This window comes from Equus caballus, chromosome 13 (assembly GCF_041296265.1).
Source record: "Equus caballus isolate H_3958 breed thoroughbred chromosome 13, TB-T2T, whole genome shotgun sequence".
NCBI lineage: Eukaryota > Metazoa > Chordata > Mammalia > Perissodactyla > Equidae > Equus > Equus caballus.
This window is the reverse complement of record NC_091696.1, coordinates 9,109,973-9,129,479: the sequence shown is the minus strand read 5'-3', so window position 1 is coordinate 9,129,479 and position 19,507 is coordinate 9,109,973. Positions and strand designations below refer to the sequence as shown.

At 54.5% G+C, this 19,507-nt stretch overlaps 4 protein-coding genes across 16 annotated transcripts; 1 reads left to right on the top strand and 3 right to left on the bottom strand.

Annotated features, from left to right (window-relative positions):
• Nucleotides 1-184: 184 nt before the first annotated feature.
• On the bottom strand, nt 185-1,774 carry MBLAC1 (metallo-beta-lactamase domain containing 1). The gene is made up of 2 exons (XM_005598616.4): nt 1,637-1,774; nt 185-1,324 (listed from the first exon to the last, which is right to left on the bottom strand). Exon 2 carries the CDS (start codon nt 1,305-1,307, stop codon nt 495-497), a length of 813 nt encoding a protein of 270 aa, XP_005598673.2. The 5' UTR covers nt 1,308-1,324; nt 1,637-1,774; the 3' UTR covers nt 185-494.
• TAF6 (TATA-box binding protein associated factor 6) lies at nt 1,499-15,496 on the top strand. 11 transcript variants are annotated; one of them, XM_023655310.2, is made up of 15 exons: nt 1,499-2,087; nt 10,612-10,827; nt 10,930-11,016; nt 11,147-11,300; nt 11,518-11,574; nt 11,674-11,793; nt 12,013-12,158; nt 12,260-12,337; nt 12,463-12,564; nt 12,670-12,852; nt 13,125-13,199; nt 13,314-13,439; nt 14,012-14,185; nt 14,452-14,649; nt 14,969-15,496. In XM_023655310.2, exons 2-15 carry the CDS (start codon nt 10,672-10,674, stop codon nt 15,347-15,349), a joined length of 2,037 nt encoding a protein of 678 aa, XP_023511078.1. In that variant the 5' UTR covers nt 1,499-2,087; nt 10,612-10,671; the 3' UTR covers nt 15,350-15,496. The 11 variants fall into 11 exon arrangements, with proteins under 11 accessions (XP_023511078.1, XP_070086838.1, XP_005598670.1 ...); XM_070230737.1 differs by having other exon boundaries at nt 2,064-2,087; nt 11,653-11,793; XM_005598613.4 differs by lacking the exon at nt 1,499-2,087 and adding an exon at nt 6,373-6,692.
• CNPY4 (canopy FGF signaling regulator 4) lies at nt 1,981-6,407 on the bottom strand. The gene is made up of 6 exons (XM_001505053.7): nt 6,137-6,407; nt 4,072-4,198; nt 3,876-3,972; nt 3,513-3,635; nt 2,880-2,997; nt 1,981-2,787 (listed from the first exon to the last, which is right to left on the bottom strand). Exons 1-6 carry the CDS (start codon nt 6,249-6,251, stop codon nt 2,633-2,635), a joined length of 735 nt encoding a protein of 244 aa, XP_001505103.2. The 5' UTR covers nt 6,252-6,407; the 3' UTR covers nt 1,981-2,632.
• AP4M1 (adaptor related protein complex 4 subunit mu 1) lies at nt 13,556-19,429 on the bottom strand. Of its 3 annotated transcripts, none has more exons than XM_001505048.6 (15): nt 19,295-19,429; nt 19,097-19,185; nt 18,605-18,711; nt 18,430-18,526; nt 18,179-18,289; nt 18,009-18,089; nt 17,746-17,808; nt 17,580-17,646; nt 17,421-17,474; nt 17,176-17,282; nt 16,980-17,074; nt 16,650-16,694; nt 16,366-16,416; nt 16,103-16,214; nt 13,556-15,916 (listed from the first exon to the last, which is right to left on the bottom strand). In XM_001505048.6, exons 1-15 carry the CDS (start codon nt 19,350-19,352, stop codon nt 15,692-15,694), a joined length of 1,362 nt encoding a protein of 453 aa, XP_001505098.1. In that variant the 5' UTR covers nt 19,353-19,429; the 3' UTR covers nt 13,556-15,691. The 3 variants fall into 3 exon arrangements, with proteins under 3 accessions (XP_001505098.1, XP_070086841.1, XP_070086842.1); XM_070230740.1 differs by having other exon boundaries at nt 19,097-19,205; nt 19,295-19,416; XM_070230741.1 differs by lacking the exons at nt 18,430-18,526; nt 18,605-18,711.
• Nucleotides 19,430-19,507: the final 78 nt, after the last annotated feature.

Below are 19,507 nucleotides of genomic sequence, written 5' to 3'. Positions count from 1 at the left end.
ATTGAATGAAGGAATGTATGAATAAATTAAAGTCAGATGCCTTAGGTGTTAACCTTTTCTCAGCAACAGCATCCTAGGAGAAATAGACAATCGGCCAAAGCGACCCGTTGAAGTGTTGCAGCTGCTGATTACATTTGCATGATTATCGCTATTAATACTTCATATTTACATTAGGGCAGTACGATTTTCCATGCAGTTTCCTGTTTTTATTTTAGACGACCCTCCCAAGAACATTCTCTCACTTTTACTAATGAAGCCCCGAGAGGGGGCACACAGCTGAGCCAGTCCTTGGGGTCAGTTTGGTTGCAGAAACAGTGACATTGGCGACAGCACTGGCAAGAGCACTGTATCCTCGCTGCAAAGCTGGCCTCCTAGAGGAGCTGGAAGTGACCACCTTGAGTCCTCTGATTGGCTGTCCGGGTCCTCTCCGTCTCCGGGACGTCAGGTCCTTGGCTGAGTGGCTTCCCTGACAGGAGTCCAGTCTCTCCCAGGGCTTATCCGTGCATTGTGGGCTCCTTGTCTCCAACCACGGAATCCTGCCGGCTGTTCCCTGGATCCTTTGTCTCTGGCTGCGAGGCTTCCCTGACCACCCTAAAGGGGGCTCCGTGACCAGGCACAACCACATCGGCAGTGTCTAGGACCCTCTTCCGGCTCCGCTCCTGGGCCACCGGGTCCTCGCTCAGCGCCTGCCAGGAGTCCTCGTCCCCTTCGCGTTCAAACACATCGCCCACCACCATCACGGTGCCCAGGGCTGTGCCCGCCACCACAACGCTGACGTCCCGCTGGCCCCCGTGGCCCGGCGTGGCCCACACCTCGAGCCCGGGCCCCAGACGCAGGGGCCGCTCCTCCCCCAGCCCGTGGAGGAGATAGCGGCCCCCGGGGAGGCAGAAGTCGTGCGAGACCAGCAGAGACGCCGCGGGAAACAGCCCCAGGTTCCCGATGTGATCCGAGTGCCCGTGGGTCCCCACCACCAAAGTCACATCTCCAGGGGCCACGCCCTGCCCCGCCAGGGCCCCCAGAAGCGCCTCGCGAGCCCAGGGGCCCCCGGTGTCCACGAGGATGGGGCCACGGGCCGCCTCCTCCAGGGCGCTCTTCGCCTCGCCACCCGTGGGCGGGGGCTCTTCGTGGCTGGAGGCAGGGCCCCAGGCCTGGGGCAGGACAAGAGTCACGGAGCCGTCGGCACGCACGGCGTCACCCTCCTCGGGCTCCGCGTAGCCCTGCAGCAGAACCACCACGGAGTATGGGCCGCCGGGCACCAATAGAGGGGTCTCCCCACGCAGCGGCTTGGTCTGCACTAGACTGCTCATGGCAGGGGAGGGACGGGCTGGGGAAAAGAAATGGTGCTGTGGGCGACTGTGCACTCCCTCTGGATTCCCACACAGGCCCAGCCTCGGCCCAGCGGCACCTTCCAAATCTCAGTTCTTGACCACCCCCCCCCCCGCCTCCTTACGGTGGTATCGCCCTCACCCCCCTTTCGAAGATGGTATCGCCCAACCTTCCCTCCAGCGTGAACGCACGGGGCCCTAGGCGTCTGTGGTCCCCGCCTCGCTCGTCTCGGGTGGTGCGTCCTCACCCGTCACCCTCCAGAAGCTATCGGTTTTGCTTATACCTCACTCTAACAGAAGCTGCTCTTTACCTTGGACCTAGCTTTATCGCCTTAGGTCTTGCCTCACTCCGGAAAAAATAAAAATCGGAAAAGCGCGCGCGATTTTGTCCTCTGCGAGCTCCCGTAAGCTCAAGTATGGCGGCTGAGGAGACGCCAGACGCTGAGTTTTAATTCCGACGCACTTTGTGGCATGCGCAGACGGGCTGTCTGACCCCAACCTGAAGACCGCGGTTCTCAGCCCGCTGGGCCCTGCCAGCCTCCTTGGACTGCAAAATTGGCTTCTTAAAGGACGGCGGCCAACGGCCCTATTCTCAGGGCGCTGCCATATCGGCCTGCTATGATGAATGCACGACACTTCATACTTTGGGCCCAACTGATTTAAAAAAAAATTTACTAGCGATATAGAAAATTTGGCACCTGCGAAATTATGTGGTGGGCCCTCGGTGAAATTAATATGAAGTAGACCAAGTATCTACGCCACGTAAGTTATCAACATCGCCCTGTCCCCATCCACTGTCCCTTCTTGTTCACAGTTTGTGGGCATATAGCCTCCTGGACGCAGGCGGTGTGTCTAAGTCATAGAGAATGTCCTTTCTGGCTTTTTCCCTTGTAAAAGTCTGAAAAACAGACCCCCGAGGGGCAAAGTGACTTTCCCAAGGCCTACAACTCCTGTGCCATCGCTGACCCCCGGGGGGTGTGGGGGGGGGGCGGGATGTAGTAGAGATATTTAAAGGGGAAAGGCTTCAATACTGTCACCACACACACCTGACAATTAAGGGGCTAGACGGCAGGCAGAGGGCTCATCTGTTGGGGCAGGGCTTCCACCTGCTGCTCCCTCCTTTGTCCCCATAGCCATGCCATGCTGTACCCCCGGATCCTGCCTGAGACCAGATGGGAGAGAACAGCTACAAGCTCTGCGGTCACTCACACGTACACACACACTCTTAAAGCTGTGGGGCAGGGAGAGCTCAGACTTCAGAGGCTTCTCTATGACTGCTGCCCCCGTGGGGGCTTCAAAGGCAAGGGTCAAAGATCCTCTGGGTCGTGCTTGGGGTAGCTTGGTGTGTTGGTCAGGTTCTCCTCTTCCTCCTCCTCCTCCTGATCTTGCTCTTCCTCCTCTTCTGTCTTCTCTTGCCCATCTGTGATCTTCTCCTTTCCAGTCCAAGTTTCCCGGAGACATGCTAAGTTGGATGATAGAAAACAATTTAGCCATTGGTCCTGGGGGTAGGGGAGGGTGTGGTCTGGCAGGAAAGGGACCAGCTCACACACTTACCAGTTTCAGCAGCTGGGAGCACATGACCTTCACAGAGAAAATGCTGTAGGGGCTTCTCCTGATGGTGGAAATACCAGTCTCCCACGACATCTTCAAACTCCTCCAGCATCGTCTCACACTGGTCAAGTGGAAGGGTCAGAAGGGTATCTGCTTTGCTGGGTTTTGGAAACCCTCCTCTCTGCTCTTCACTCCCTGTCTCCCCACCCCACCCTGAAGAGGCAGGTAAACCAGGAGGTTAAACTTGGCTTACTAGATGTGTGATCCTCATTCATTCAACAAACATTTACTAGCACCTACTGTGCCAAGTAGGTTATTAAACTCTGAGTCTCAGATCCTTGCCTGTAAAATGAAAAATGGTAATAGTACCTACCACGTCAGGTTGTTGTGAGGGTAAAATGAGGCAGCAGCTGGAAAGTATGTGGCCCTAAATCTAGCACATAGTAGCTGTTCAGTAAGTGACAGTCCATATTATTAGCCTCTGTAATTAGTTCTTAATAGGCTCCTGGCCTCACTTTAATCGATGGCAGTCTTCACTCTGCCCCCTCTCCCTGCTCAGAGGTGGACCTCCCTAGGATCTAGCTCCCTGCTCAGGTTCCCTTCTCTCCTCCCTAAGCAGTGCAGTATCCTTCCTACCTGCTTCTTAAGGAACGTGACCTCCACGCTGGGTTCGTCCCACAGCTCCAGAGGGATCCCCAGATCCACCTTCACCCCCTTCTGCACCAGGCCCTTCAGCGTTGCCATGGTCTGACTCTGCCCCTGAGAGATGGGAATTTGGGATCAGCCCAGCCCACTGCCCCACCTCCTCCTTCCCCATTCTGCCAGATCAGTTTTGTCAACTACTGGAGACTCAGGCGAGTTGCATGAAGGTGACATGAGGGAGTCTACAATAGGGAGAGGATACTCCAGAGCTGGGGCCGGGGTCGGGGGGAATAGGCGTGAGGGGATAGAGGTTGTTGTTTCTGAGAAGTGGGATCCTGCCGTGGGGAAGAGTCTGACCTTAGCATATCTCAGTGAGCCCTTGCGCTCAGCATGAACACTGTAATCCAGGATCCGCTCACATAAGTTCTCCAAGGCCTCTTCTAGCCTTGTCTCTCTGTAGGAAGAGGGGAAACAAAGACACCTTTGGATGCTGTGGGAGCTCCCAGGGCTCCTTCAGGGCTTGGAAGGTGGAGAAGCACCAAGAAGGACTCACGAAACGCTGTAGGGGACGTGTCTCTTCCTCTTGCCTGTGTCCAGCACCTGCCCCAGCTCCAGCACCTCGCGAGATCGGCCAGTGCGACTCAGCTCTTCCTGTAGCTCCAGGCTCAGCAGCTTACACACTAGATGTCCAAGAGGATGTGAAAGACAAACAAACATACCAACAACTCATTCTGCAGATGAGCAAAGGCAGCAGAGCATGATGGTCATAAGTGCAGACTCTGCAGCCAGCATGACTGGGTTGGAATCCTGAGTCAGCCACTTAGTAGCTGACAATCCTGCTGGGCTTTGGTTTCTTCACCTCTAAAATGGAGATAATAATAGTACCTCCTTCTCAGGGGTGTGGTGAGAATTAAATCAGTCAATCTATATAAAACTCCTATCATAGTACCTGGCACCTAGTGAGCAGTGTACAAGTGTGTGCTGCTGTTCTGCAGCTATTTATTGAGCTCCTTCTGGATGCACAGTAACAATACAGAGAGCAGTAAGACCCATGATCCTTATCCACAGGACACTGCCATGTAGTTGGGGACAGCTAAAAAGATGATGACAATATGGTATGAGGGGCCCTACGCTAGGGGTTAAGAACAAGAGACTTAGTCTCACTAGGAAACACAAAATTCATTCAGTGGTCATTTATTGACTTCCTACTAGCCTGCGATTTCCTTAAGGGTGAGCAGTGCATCTGTTCCACCACTGTCTTTCCAGCACCCCCAGCACATGTCCTGGCACATAGTGGGTCCCAAGACAAGGAGTGGCCTATACAGAAGAGCCAAACAAACTAAACACAGGGGCAAGTAACAAAAGTGTCTAAAACGTGCCAGGCACTAGGCTAGGACCTGGGAGACACAGGTACTTTCCTTCCCTCCAAGACCTTACAGTATAGTGGGAGGTGACAGAAAAGGAAGAAGGCTTCCAAAGGAGGTGACATTTAAACTATCTCTTGAAGAACCAAATACAGAAGGGAGATGGTCATTCCAGGCAAAGAGAAGAGCAACCTGTAAAGGCAGAGACGTATGAGGGGGTAGGTCAGGCTCGGTGACTCTGAGAAGTTCAGTGTGGCTGAGGCCTGGGCTTTTTGGGGATGGGAGGTGGGATATGCAAATGTAAGAAAGATGGGGGCCATACAACAAAGAGACTGACACTATGCCAAAAATGTTGGCTGTATGCTGATCACAGCAGGAGGCCTGCAGAGGTGTTAGGACTCAACTGGGTCCCTTTAGAAACACTGGCAGAGGTAGGGGGAGAAGAGTGGGGACACAAGTGAAAGGAGAGGAGAGATTAGGACCAAGTCATGGGGAATACTGATAGTGAAATGCACTGTGGACTGAGGTGAAGGGAAAAAGAATCCAGGGAAGAAATTAAAGTCAGGAAGGCAATAAACTGGGGAGCCAGGACACTGAATGGCCCAGCTCTGAAGTGCGTTCTCCCAGCTGGGCCCAACACTGATGCAGCCCAGAAGATGCTGCTCGCTGTAAAATCCATACAGTACCCACCCTCTGCAAAGCCTCACACGTATGGGGAACCTCTCCCAGTTGTGTGGCCTCTTCTTTCATTTATGAGCGTCAAGGGCTGATTTACTCACTCCAAACCCCCTCTGGAGGGCGTGGGGCCTGTAATTTGGGAGCGTCTCTGCCAGGGTGGAGCAGAGGATATTTACAAGGTACGAGCCTTACAGGCTGTTCCAGCAGGCTCTCCAGATTTAGGTCTAGCGGCATGGGGGAAATACGAACACACAGAGGCACTAAAGATGCTGTGTAGAGTGGGCGGTCCTGAGCAGATAGTCCCTTAACTACAATTCCCACAAACTGTTGGGGCCCAAGCCAACAAGAAAAAGCGGGCTCCCTCTGGATGTCTCATGGGAATTGTAGTGCCATAGTTTTCGGGTAGGGCTATGCATTCCTTCCCTTGACCCCATAGGGATTCCACCAAGCTCCACCAGAATGTCCCTCAGGCCTTCAAGGAGATCGAATAACCCAGCCATCACAGTCCATCTGGCTCGGCCTAGACGAAGGAGGTGGGACAGAGGGAGGCGAATAGAGGCTACTCCCTTTAGATACCTTCGCATTTGCTGGGCAAGCGTTCTGTGTCATCGTCCTCCTCCTTCGGCGTCCCAGCCCAAGCACCGTACACAGCCAAAATGAAAAGCAATATTCCCAGCCGCACAGGTCCCATGACAAAGTGCTGTCCACAACCAACCACCCCTTGTCTTCAGACCAACTTCGGAAAGGCAGCGGGCCCTTTAAATCCCGAAGCGTTCGGCGGCAACTTAAATCCAGCTTGGCAGCGGCGGCGCACGCGCAGTGCCGGCCCGAAAGGGGGTGGAGTCTCACTGCGCTCCAGGCTTCCCCGCCCGGGTTTGGTGGCGCCTCCGGAAGGTCCTGGCCGCTGGGTGGTAAAGGAATAAACTGAAGTAATTGCAGAAGGAGGGTGTGCTCCTTACACGTGGACACAGAAACAGAGTCTTTTATAGCATTTCAAGCCGTGGGCCTCGAGGACTTACTCCGGCTCGAGGAAGGGACACTGACTTGCTCTCCTTCCCTGCCAGGACCTGCTCCCGGGAGGGGGCGGGGCCAACATGGCGCCGAGCGCCGGGTGAGCGGCGCTTTGGCGGCGGTGAGAGACTTTTCCTGCCCGGGACGCTCGGCTGGCGGGGCGGGTCTGAGTGGTACCCGGGGCTAGACCCTTTGAAGGGCCCGTGTGGGCACCAGGAGGAGGACGGTTGGTTGTGTGTCCGTGGCGTGGGGACTCCGTGTGTGTGTTTGCATAGGAGGGATGCTGGGGGGATGAGCTGGGCTCTGCGCCTCCTTTCGCGCTGGACCCATTGCCTGGGGACCTCCGACCCGCATCCCTGCTGAGGAGGCTCCTATACGGATGTAGTTCAAGTTCCCCCTCCTCTGTGAAGCCTTCCTGCCCACTCCACTGGCCTGAGGGGTCCCTGAGGTGGTAGAGTGTTTTATGAGCGTTTGCTGGCAGAGGGTACCGCAGGATATTGAAGGATTAGTAGGAGTTCGCCAGGGAACTGCGACACGACTGCTTCTTGTATACCCGGCTTCAGGCACAGAGTATGTGTTGAATAAATGTGTTCCCTGCAGATAAGACTTATAAACGTGGGGGAGGAGACCTGGGATGGTATGAGAAAACCAGATTCTCTTTCGCTTCCATCTTCCCACCCCTCCAGCACGCCCCACCTGTCCCCCACCTAACACCCGCAGTCAGTCCTAAACACTTTGACATTAGTCTTAGTAATGCCGTCCTCAGGCAAACCACTTTCCTTTTGGCGGCAAAGTAGATTCCAAGCTTGGCCTTTATCTTGTTCATTTTGATAATAGTGGTACCTAGTATTTATTGAGTATCTCCGTCTGTAGGCCTTACAATTCATTCATTTACTCAACAAATATTGAGTATCTCCAGTGTCTCAGGCACCAGTCTGGGGTCTTGGAATACATCAGTCCACATAACAAAGATCTCTGTCCACAGAGTGTGGGAAGGGGAGCTGTGGTGGTGATAAACAGCAAGAAATGATACAGTATACATTAGCAGATGTTAAATGCTGTGGGGAATAAGAGGGCAGAGTGAGGGTGGGGTGCGGTATTAAATAGGGTGGTAGGAGTGGGCAGCCAAGCTGACATCTGGGAAAGAGCATTCCAAGCAGAAGGAACAGAGCAGAAGCCATAAAGCAAGAGTCTGCCTGTCAGGTTGGGACAGCGAGGAGGACAGTGGGGCTGGATCAAGGTGTAATAAGGAAGGAAAGGGGGTCGAGGATGTAATGGGGAGAGGGCAAATCACGAAGGGCCTTGTAGACCATAGTAAGGATTTGGGGTTTTACTCTATGGCAGCTGGGGAGCAGAGAAGTGACCCAATCTGATCGACATTTTGACGGACTCACTCTGGCTGCTGTTTTGGGAATAGATGTAGGGGGCAGGGGTGGAGCAGACAGACCTTGTCAGAAGGTACCCAGATGATAGAGGATGAGAGTAAGAGAATCAGGTTGGATTACCTGTGGGTTTGATGTGAGGACTCACATAAAAAATGAGCCCCTTATTGTGAAGATGAGGAAAGCCGAGGCTGGAGCAGGTGGGGAGTGGGGGATCAGGAGTTCAGGTTCAGAAGAGATTTTATGTAGACAGTTTGCTCTATGAGTCTAGAGTTAGGAAGAACACCCTGGGCTAGGGATATAAATTTGGCCATCATCGGCCTATAAGCTATATTGAAAGCTGTGAGAGTGGTTCAGGTCACCAAGGGAGTAAATGTCACTACAGAAGAAGACCGAGGACTGAGCCCAGGACACGCCAGCATTACGGAGATGAGAAGATGATGAACCGGTAAAGGAAACAGAGGGAGTGGTCAGTGAGGCCTCTAGGAGGAAAACCAAGAGAAGGTGGTGTGGCAGTGGAGTAAAGAAAGTGTTTTCAGAAAGGACTAGTCAGCTATGCTATATGCTGCTGAGAAGTCAAGTAAGATGAGGAAGGAGAATGGCCCTTGGCTTTGGCAGTGTGGAGTCATCGGTGACCTTGATGAGCAGTTTCAGGCACCAAGTGGAGTCAGAAGCCTGATTGGAGTAGGTTCAAGAGAGAAGGAGAGGACAGGAATCAGAAACAGTTAAGACAACTCTTTCAGGGAGTTTGGTTGCAAGGAGGAGCCGAAAAACGGTATAGCTTTTAGAGAAAGTGGAATGAAGAAAAGATTTTTTTTTCAGTTTTTAATTTTAGTGAAATACACATATCATAAAACTTACCATCTTAACCATTTTTAAGTGTACAGTTCAGAAGTGTTTAAGAACATTCATATTGTTGTGCAACCATCGCCACCATCCATCTCCAGAACTTTTTCACATTGTGAAACTGAAACTCTGTTATCTGTCAAACAGTAACACCCCCTTCTCCCCTTTTCCTAGTCTTTGGCAGCCACCCTTTCTGCTTTCTGACTCTGCATTTGTCTACTCTAAGAACCTCATATAAGTGGAATCATATGGTATTTGTCTTTTTGTGACTGGCTTATTTCACTCAGCATAATGTTTCTAAGGTTCATCCATGTTGGAGCGTGTTTCAGAATCGCCTTCCTTTTTAAGGCTGAATAATGTCCCATTGTATGGATAGGCCACTGTTTTGTTGTTTTACATGGGAAAAATAACTGCATTTTGTAGGCTGATGGGAATGATCCGGCAGGTTGAGAAACTGATAATGATACAAGGAGATGGGAGAAAGGCTGGAGCAAGGCTTGAGTTGGTGAGGGGCATGAGCAGTTTCTCTGCAGTTATGGGTAGGAAGGAGGAGTGTGGACACTGGTGCTGCTCACTGGGTAGATGTGGTGGTGGGAGTCTGGAGGTCTCTTCTGATGGCCAAAATGAGGGAGAAGAGGTGTCAGATAAGACAAAGGGAGACTGGGGCCAGCCCCCTGGCTGAGTGGTTAAGTTTGCACGCTCCACTTCGGCGGTCCAGGGTTTCACCAGTTCGAATCCTGGGCACAGACATGGCGCTGCTCATCAGGCCATGCTGAGGCGGCATCCCACGTGGCACAACTAGAAGGACTCTCAACTAAAAATATACAACTATGTACCAGGGGGCTTTGGGGAGAAAAAGGAGAAATAAAATCTTTTTTTAAAAAAAAAAAGAGGGCCAGACCAGTGGCACAGTGGTTAAGTTCACACGTTCCACTTCGGCCGCCTGGGGTTCACCCGTTTGGATCCCAGGTGCAGACATGGCACCACTTGGCAAGCCATGCTGTGGTAGGCGTCCCACATATAAAGTAGAGGAAGATGGGCATGGATGTTAGCTCAGGGCCAGTCTTCCTCAGCAAAAAGAGGAGGATTGGCAGCAGATGTTATCTCAGGGCCAATCTTCCTCAAAAAAAAAACAAACAAAGGGAGACTGAGTGCACTGAGGTGTAGTATGATTGTCTGGCAGCATTAAGGGCCCCTTTGAAGTTTGTGGCCATGAATTTAAAGTGGGAATTGGTCGAGATGGTTGTGTGTTTTCTCATGTTCAATTGTACGGGTCTGTAGAGCGAGAGAGTTGTAGTTAATCAATATTGTGTTTTCGTCAAGCATGAATAATGGTGCAAGAAGGGGCAAGAGAGATGAAGGTATGCACATTAACAATCATAGGAAAAAAGACATTTTCCACATTTGCAAAGAAGAAACCCAGAGCTGGGAGAATTTAAGTAACTGGCCCAGGTAACACAGCTCGGTAGTACTAGGGCTGGGATGTAGACTGAAGGCCGAGATCATTCTGCTGTGCCTCCCTTGTCCAGTGCCTGGGATAGAATCTAGAGATTCTACAGTAGAATCAGAGCTCAATATTCTATTGAGCTCAGGAGAATCAGAGCTCAATAAATGGTGTCGAATTTGATCGGATTGCTACCTCCTGTTACACCCAGTGCTGACTCACGTGGGGATGGACAGAAGGCACCCCTGAGTCCCTTCCCCCGCTCACATCTCATTGTCCTCCTTCTGTTGTTGCCTCTCCTGACCCGACAGCCCCTCTTCTTGGGGTCTCACGTTTTCTCTCTTCTGCCTGCCCCATCCCCCTGCCAGGGACTCCATCTCTCCACCCTGGGGCATCATCCTTCAGGGGAGGGGAAGAGGGGCTCCAGAATGGCTGAGGAGAAGAAGCTGAAGCTCAGCAACACTGTGCTACCCTCGGAGTCGATGAAGGTGGTGGCTGAGTCAATGGGCATCGCTCAGATTCAGGAGGAGACCTGCCAGCTGCTGACAGATGAGGTCAGCTACCGCATCAAGGAGATTGCACAGGTAACCTGGTCCCTCTGCCCAGTCCTGCGTTGTATGGATGATGCTGCCTGGGCCACCTTCTTCCTCAGGGTCTCCAGCTGATGTCTGTTCTCCCACCCCCAGGATGCCTTGAAGTTCATGCACATGGGGAAGCGGCAGAAGCTCACCACCAGTGACATTGACTACGCGCTGAAGCTAAAGAATGTCGAGGTGATTGGGATGCACAGGACTGAGACAGGGACAGGGTGGTGAGACACTGTCCTCCCAGACATTGCATCTGCCTTCAGCAACGCCCCCACAGGCTACCTTCTCATCCCAGTGTCTCTCTCTTCTGATACAGCCACTCTATGGCTTCCACGCTCAGGAGTTCATTCCCTTCCGTTTCGCCTCTGGTGGGGGCCGGGAGCTTTACTTCTACGAGGAGAAGGAGGTTGATCTGAGCGACATCATCAATACCCCTCTGCCCCGGGTGCCCCTGGACGTCTGCCTCAAAGGTTGGCGGAAGGGAGAGCAGGGTGGCAGGGAGGAGGGGAAGGAGGAGCCATGCATATGGGTCTGAGGAAGCTTACCAGTGAAGCAACTCAGTGTGAGATCCCTGGTGAGTGCGTTGCAGGAGATGGGGACAGGAATGAAAATATACATTCCTTAGTGTGGAGTGACTCCCTAGTGTCCAGGTCCAGCAATTCACCTTGACACCTCCCTTCCTTGCAGCTCACTGGTTGAGCATTGAAGGCTGCCAGCCAGCTATACCGGAGAATCCACCCCCAGGTAACCCTCTCCGTGCCCAGAGCCCGCCCCTTCCCTCTCTCCCTTCTTCCTTTACATCTGCTGCTCTCATCACTCCAGCTGTGACTGCTTTCCCACCAGCTCCCAAAGAGCAGCAGAAGGCTGAGGCCACAGAACCCCTGAAGTCAACAAAGCCAGGCCAGGAGGAAGACGGACCCTTGAAGGGCAAAGGTCAGGGGGCCACTCCAGCTGATGGCAAAGGTCAGTCCTGCTAGGCCAGGCCTCTCCTGGCTCTTGCCCCAAAGCCAGATGGTCATTTGTGAAGTGGGGGAGGTCAGGGCCAGGGACGAGACCTCAGGCCAGAGGTCCCCAGGAAGGATCAAGAAACATAAGGCGGGTCTCCCTCGGTGGGGGAGTGGAGGGTCAAGGTTTGTCTGGTACTGATGCCTCTTCTGGAGCTTTCTTTTTCAAACCCATCAGGGAAAGAGAAGAAGGCACCACCCCTGCTGGAGGGGGCCCCTTTGCGACTAAAGCCCCGGAGTATCCACGAGTTGTCTGTGGAGCAGCAGCTATACTACAAAGAGATCACCGAAGCTTGCGTGGGGTCGTGTGAGGCCAAGAGAGCGGTGAGGGCCCCCTGTCCTGCCTCTACTCCAAGACTCCTCTTTTACTCCAATTCCTCCCCCCAGAATCTGGCCCCATTTCACTCGCTGCCCTCCTCCCACAGGAAGCTCTGCAGAGCATTGCAACAGACCCAGGGCTCTACCAGATGCTGCCACGATTCAGCACCTTCATCTCAGAGGGGGTAAGAGGATTTGGGAAGGCCAGGAGCTGGGATGAGGTTCCGGGGGTGAGGAGGCGTGAGGACGTGGCAGAGGGAGCTCATCTGAGGGGTCTCGCCACCCCGTCACTTACTTCTCCTTCCCACAGGTCCGTGTGAATGTGGTGCAGAACAACCTGGCCCTGCTCATCTATCTGATGCGCATGGTGAAGGCCCTGATGGATAACCCTACACTGTATCTAGAAAAATACGTGAGTGGTCCTGCACACCCACCTCTCATCCCAGGGGCTGGGGACCTCGCTGCCACCAACAGCAAGCCATGTGTCAGAATTAGCTGACTCGCCACTTCTCCTTAGGTGCATGAGTTGATTCCGGCTGTGATGACCTGCATCGTCAGCAGGCAGCTGTGTCTGCGGCCAGATGTGGACAATCACTGGGCGCTCCGAGACTTTGCTGCCCGCCTGGTGGCCCAGATCTGCAAGCATTTCAGCACAACCACTAACAACATCCAGTCCCGGATCACCAAGACCTTCACCAAGGTGAGCCAGGAGAAGAAGAGTGTAAGCTGTTTTACGTCACTCCCCAGGGTTGTCACCAGAACAATGCGAGCTTCACCCAAACCAGTGGGGTCAGCTGTGGCTGGGGGAAATGACACTGAAAACAAGGGGCCGAGGGCAGAGGGACTGAGACTTGAGCTGCATCTGTAGTGTCTTAGCGATCTACAAGGGAAGTGTGTTTGTCAGAGACTTAGGGCGTTACCAATTAGCCTTTCAGACCCCGTTATCTGGGTCTATTTTCTGTCCCCTTACAGAGCTGGGTGGATGAAAAGACTCCATGGACAACACGTTACGGCTCCATTGCAGGCCTGGCAGAGCTGGGACACGATGTGAGGCCCCGGGGGGAAGGGGAGGCATCATGAGGTCACAGCCGGCAACAGCCCCCAACCCGGGAGACCCTGTGTTGACCCCAGGACGCTGGTTCTCCCCTTCCTTTCCAACAGGTGATTAAGACTCTGATTCTGCCACGGCTCCAGCAGGAGGGGGAGCGGATCCGCGGTGTCCTGGATGGCCCCGTGCTGAGCAACATCGACCGCATCGGAGCTGACCATGTGCAGAGCCTCCTCCTGGTGACCAAAGCCCCCTGTTCCTGCCTTTGCCCAACTTCTTCCCACCAAACGCCCCTCCCCCACCCCCACCCCCACCCCCACCACCCCGACCACACACAACACGGGTACAACGTTCAGCCAGCACATGGTGTCTTTTATTCACTTATCCCATCTTTGCCTCATATGTTCAGAGCATGCCTCGGAGTCCGATACTGTTTTGCAGATGGAAAGACTGAGGCACCCAGGAGTTAGTAAGAGGTCAGAGGTCTTAACTCTCAGCCTGTGACTTCTAGACCGCACTGCCCCCGGGGCTTCTGCATCACTCTGTGGCCCGCTCTGTGCAAGGCACACGCCCTCTGGACCAACCAGCCTTGAGTCACCAGTGTATTCAGCAAGTTCTCCACTCACACCAGTGGATGCCCGCATTTTCTTAGGAAGAAAAACAACAGCATTCCTTACACACACTGCTGTCCCAGCACAGTTTGGCCTCTAAGAGGAACATACCTGAAAGAATGAGTAATCTTTTTCACCCCTTCTCACTACTGAGAGTCCCAGCCCTCTCTACCTGCCTTTTCTTTGCCTTCTCTCTGCAGAAACACTGTGCCCCTGTTCTGGCAAAGCTGCGCCCACCGCCTGACAATCAGGATGCCTATCGTGCAGAATTTGGGTCCCTCGGACCCCTCCTCTGCTCCCACGTGGTCAAGGCCCGGGCCCAGGCTGCTCTGCAGGCTCAGCAGGTCAACAGGACCACTCTAACCATCACTCAGGTCAGTGACCCAGTGGAGAGGAGGGGTAAGGTGAAATGAAGAACTCAGGGCTGGGACAGGGCCGGGGTTCCCCTCGGGGCAGGAACTCACAAACATGCACACGTACTCACTTGTAAAGCACAGTACCCTGCCTCAGCAGTCTTGGGGGAGTCCAGGCCCTCTTAGTGAATGAAGCCCCGACCCCAGGGAGATCCACTGAGGAGGAGCCAGAGGAGCCCTTCTTTTCTTAGACACTGACATTTTCTTCTTGCCTTTTCTTCCTATAGCCTCGGCCCACGCTGACCCTCTCGCAGGCCCCTCAGCCTGGCCCTCGGACCCCTGGCTTGCTGAAGGTCCCTGGCTCCATCGCACTTCCTGTCCAGACACTGGTGTCTGCACGAGCTGCTGCCCCACCTCAGCCTTCCCCTCCTCCCACCAAGTTTATTGTAATGTCATCGTCCTCCAGTGCCTCATCCACCCAACAGGTATGTGGAGCCGTGGGGGACCAGGGATGAGGGGGAGCATGTCACCATGCTGCCCCAAGGGGCCAGGTTACCTCAGAGAACCCTGGGTGGCCCGAGTAGAACCCAGTCACCACTGGGCTCAAGGACAGGAGCTGGAAAGGGCACTTCCCAGGGGCCTGTCAGGCCATAGCTGCTTATCCTGAGCAAGGCTCTCGAGCTGGCAGCAGCCTACAGGCTCAGAGGGTGGGAACTAATTATTTGGTCGGCACAAGTATTCCCCCACGCCTGGGGAGTGGGGAGGGCACAAGGCAACCGGACTACCTTTCCTTTCTGCCCCCAGGTCCTGTCCCTCAGCACCTCAGCCCCTGGCTCAGGCTCCACCACTACCTCTCCCGTCACCACCACGGTCCCCAGCGTGCAGCCCATTGTTAAGCTGGTCTCCACCGCCACCACCACCCCACCCAGCACTGCTCCCTCTGGTCCTGGCAGTGTCCAGAAGTACATCGTGGTCTCTCTTCCCCCGACAGGAGAGGGCAAAGGAGGCCCCACCTCCCATCCTTCTCCAGCCCCTCCTCCATCCTCAGCCCCTTCCCCACTTGGGAGCAGTGCTCTCTGTGGGGGGAAACAGGAAGCTGGGGATAGCCCCCCTCCAGCTCCAGGGACTCCAAAGGCTAATGGCTCACAGCCCCCCGGATCTGGCTCCCCTCAGCCTGCGCCTTGATGCTGTCACACATCTGCTGACCTTCTCTCCCCCGATTCACACACACACACACGCTGGGTGGAAGGAAGTAGTACTCTGCTTCCGCCACATTACTTTCTTTTTAGATATTGTATAGCTAGTTCCTCAAAATAAAAGTTTGATTTGTAAGTTCTGATCCACCTCAGTCCTTCCTGTGTCAGATCCACAGGAGGGTCAAACTCTACAAGTCCACCTGGTCTCTAGGACTCAGGACTCTTCCAGCCAGATCCATAGCCACGGGCCAGAAGGCTGGAAAAGACGTATTGTCCCTCTGCCGATCCACAGACCACTGCCTTTGCTGCTCGTGTCCTCGTGGGGGGAGCCTCAGATCCGAATGACATAGGCATCACTGTGGCTTAGGTGTCGCACCCACTTGTGGGGGTTGGCATTGCCGCAGGGTCTGAACGCCAGCCTGAGGAAGCGAACCTGGAGGCCAGAGCACGTGTGCCGAGGAAGTTCAAAGGAGAGGCTCGCGGGGCCCAGCCCCAAAGGAGGGGCCGAGGTGGAGGGCCCTTGGCCAGGAGGCCCTGGGAGGCCTGGGACGTCCATCTGTGAGGGGCAGAGGCAGGGGGAGGGGTGCTGAAGGCACAGAGAAGAAAGAGGGCAGGGAAGCCAAGGGACCAGGAAGCTGACCACGCTGGCAGGAACAATGCAGCAACTGCATTAGGAGGGGTGGGCCGGGGGGGCTGGAAATGGAGGTGGAAGGGAGGGCCTTACAGAATCGGTAGCCGGTACCTGGAAAAGGGCTGAGAGCTGAGAGCCTCCTTGCACCCGAGGAAGGTCCCAGCGAAGGGCGCCCTCGCCCAGCTCTGCCTTCTGCTCTGGGCTGCTCAGCTCCTGAGACAGGCTGGAGTTTGGAGAGGAAAGGTGCTGGACTCAGCCCCTGCCTTCCTCAGGAGCAGGCCAGTCCCACCCCGAGCTTACTCCTCCTCAGTGCCATCCTATTGTCCCGGGAAGCTGGTAAAACCACCCAAGCCCCCACGGTGCATACAACTAACCTGACCACCCCTCGCGGTAGGGGAAGATGCAGCCTGACGTTAAGAGCCTGGCTGCAAAGAAAGGAACAGTCAGACCCAGGTAAGTAGTGATTTGTTCATATTCTTCGTTTATGTCACAACTGGACATCTGCACAAGGACCACCCCAACCCCTTCCCAAACTCTAGAGCCTCTAACTAAACTGGATTCCGAGGCTGGTGATGCATCTGAAGGCGGAAGCAACAATAAGTGGGCCTGGTCTCCCACCCTACATAGCTGAACTAGGCTTAGGCACCCCGACTTGTACCTCTTTGGGGGCAGGTCACATCGTAACTTCAGATAAACCTGGAGCCTGGGTGAGAGGGTACAATACGGTTACTCGGGCCATACCCTCACAGCATCTTACCATCCCCCACCCAGGGCCCCCATGTGTGGCTGTGTTGGTGCCCCAAGAAGGCGAGAGAAGGGCTCCACTAGCCACTAGCGTTCACAAGGCTGAGTCCACTTTGGGGGAGAGTGCCTTTTTCCAACTTGCACCCTATTACCTTGACCACCACCACTCACCCATAAGTCTTGGGAAAATGCAGGTATTAGCTTGGGCTCCAGAGAAGTTCTGGTACAGGGGAAATGGTCTCACCTGCCTGAGCCTCGGTCCCACTGCACAGAGGGAAAGAGCCGGAAAGGCAGCGGGGAGGGGAGGTCATCTGAGAGTTGGTACCGCATCACAGTCAGCTGAGACCAGAGAGGAACGGAGGTCAGTCTGGTCTCCTCACATTTGAACTGCCTCCCTTCCCCACGATAGATGGAATATGCTAGGCCACCCTGATCCTGACCTCGCCCTGAGGTGGCTGCAAGCGGAGGATTCGATGAGACTCAAACTCATCCAGATGCACCGAGCTGTGAAATGAGACCTCATCCACCCGAATTCCTGGCCCATAACCTGGAAAGACAGACAGACTCCTCTCCATATCTTGGGGGAGAAGAGTGGGAAGTTGGGGATAATCTGTCTCTAACTTCGCTCCATGAAACCTCTGGCACTGACCTATATACACTTAGAGAAAGACCAGTTTCTCCTCACCTCTTAGTTCTGACTTCCCCACACAAAATTCTTCGGTCAAGCCAATGCGCATCTCTGTCAGAGGAAAGAACATCAGAGAAAGCCACCAAATACTGCCATACACACCAGCAAGGAGCCTGTCCCAAACCCCACCCTGGCTCCCGCCTATAAACTCCTCACCAGAGCCGCTGGGAAGAAAACTCTTCAGCCGGATCTCTCCCTGCACGTCCACCTTTAGCAGTGAGCCCTGAGAGTGGCAGGGAGGTTCATGTCCAGAGGTGACCGCACCAACATGGTTCCCAAATACCATCTGTCCTCAGCTCCAGGGCTGGGGGCCTAAACTTACGTTAGATGCTATGAGTACGGACAATCTTTCCACCACATCCAAAAACACTTCATTCTTTTGGCTCTGAGGAAGAAAAGGGATTTACATGGTTGGAGGCTGAACGGCCTGTGTTCTAAAGTGGACAGGCAGAAAGGACAGGGCAGTGGAGGCCAGGGCCCGGGGTGGGGACACAGGGGTAAGGGTGGTGGAAAGATACACCGAGATCCTGGACTCTGGGGTCCCAGAAAAAAAAGAGGGTCTGAACCCCTCAATCCCTCCCTCACCTGGTCAGTGCGGCTGGACAGGACAGGGCGGCTGGCTGCACTGCTGGGGGCCACTTTGCTCTGTTGTGTCTCAGCCCCAAACTGTAAAGCACCCAAAGCCATCAATCCTCAGGTTTGATACTCCCTGCCAACCCTCCTCCCTCCTCGTCCTCTTCTTTCCTTCTACTGACCAAGCCAACGCTGCTGAGGTCAAAGAGGCTGAAGGGCTTGCTGACCACAGCCTCTGTCTGAATGAAGTTCCTCAGCATCTCTGTGGATGTGGTCTGTACATAGCCATAGTCCTATGGGCAGAGGAAGGGAGGAAGGACAGTCTTTGGGTGGTCAGTGGAGGGAAGGGGTGGAAATGAGTGGACTTAGCCTTGCAACCACACGATATATCTTCAGGGATCATAGGACAGTGAGGGAAATCCTGGGGCCTTACCAGCACTTCATCCAGGAGTTCATAGACAAGAGCCACGTTGCGGGAGATGGTGCCCTCACCCAGGGAACCACAGTAATCGCCCAGGAGAGTGGCTAAGCTGAAGGAGACAGGACAGTGTGCATATGCCCCTCCTCTGAGACCCCCACGCCCAGGTACCCAGCCCTGCCCTCCTCACCGGGAGAGCAGCTCTAGGAGGCTGAAGGGAGAGATGTTTTCTGAAGTCGTGGCCACCAAATAGAGGCCGCTGTGTCTGATGTGAATAAAATGACGGTCATCGTGGTGCTGAGGCAGAGGCGGGGAAACAGCATTAGGAAAAGAGAGTTGCCGTGCTTTAGGGCCCATAAGCCTGGGGCTCCTTTTCTGATTCCCCTACTGACTATCCGTGAGACTTCGGGCAAGATAGGAAACTTCCCTAGGGCCCAGCTTCCTAATGTGTAAAGGGAGTTAATGATAGTACCTACCCCTGAATTGCTGAGGATCGAGACGCGTGAGGAGCTGCGCCTGGTACATTGCCAGCGCTAAATAAACTTACGTTAATATTATTTGGAGGAACGTACTCCCCCAGGTGGAAGCTCTTAGGGAAACAGCCCTGGGAGGAGGCGGCCCCCCTACCCCGACCCGTCAGGCGCACCCCCTAGTGCCCCTCCCCCGACCAGCGAGTGGTTACCATGACAACCGGGGACTCGTCTCCAGGCAGTCCCGTCAGCTTCCGGTAGAAGAGCTCGGCCACATCCCGGCCGCCACTGTCCCCGCGGACTGACCGAGTGGAAGGACAGCTAAGGAGCGGGTAACACAGGCTAGCTCTGGGGCACTGCTCCACCCAGGCTCTCCAACCCCCGTCCCCCGCCTCGCGGGTCAAGGATACAGTCCTTGTAGATGAGCGGGTCCCCTTTGGAGGACAGAATGAAGAACTGGGAAATCATGGCCCTTCGGAAGAGCAGACAAGGAGATAGCGAAATGCAGGCCCGCCCCGCCCGGCGGCCCCGGAACAAAAGGACGCGCGTACTGGCCCTTTAAGAGCGATTCTCCTCCGACCGCGGGAAACCCGGCGCCCGCCCCGCCTCGCCCAGTCTTCCCC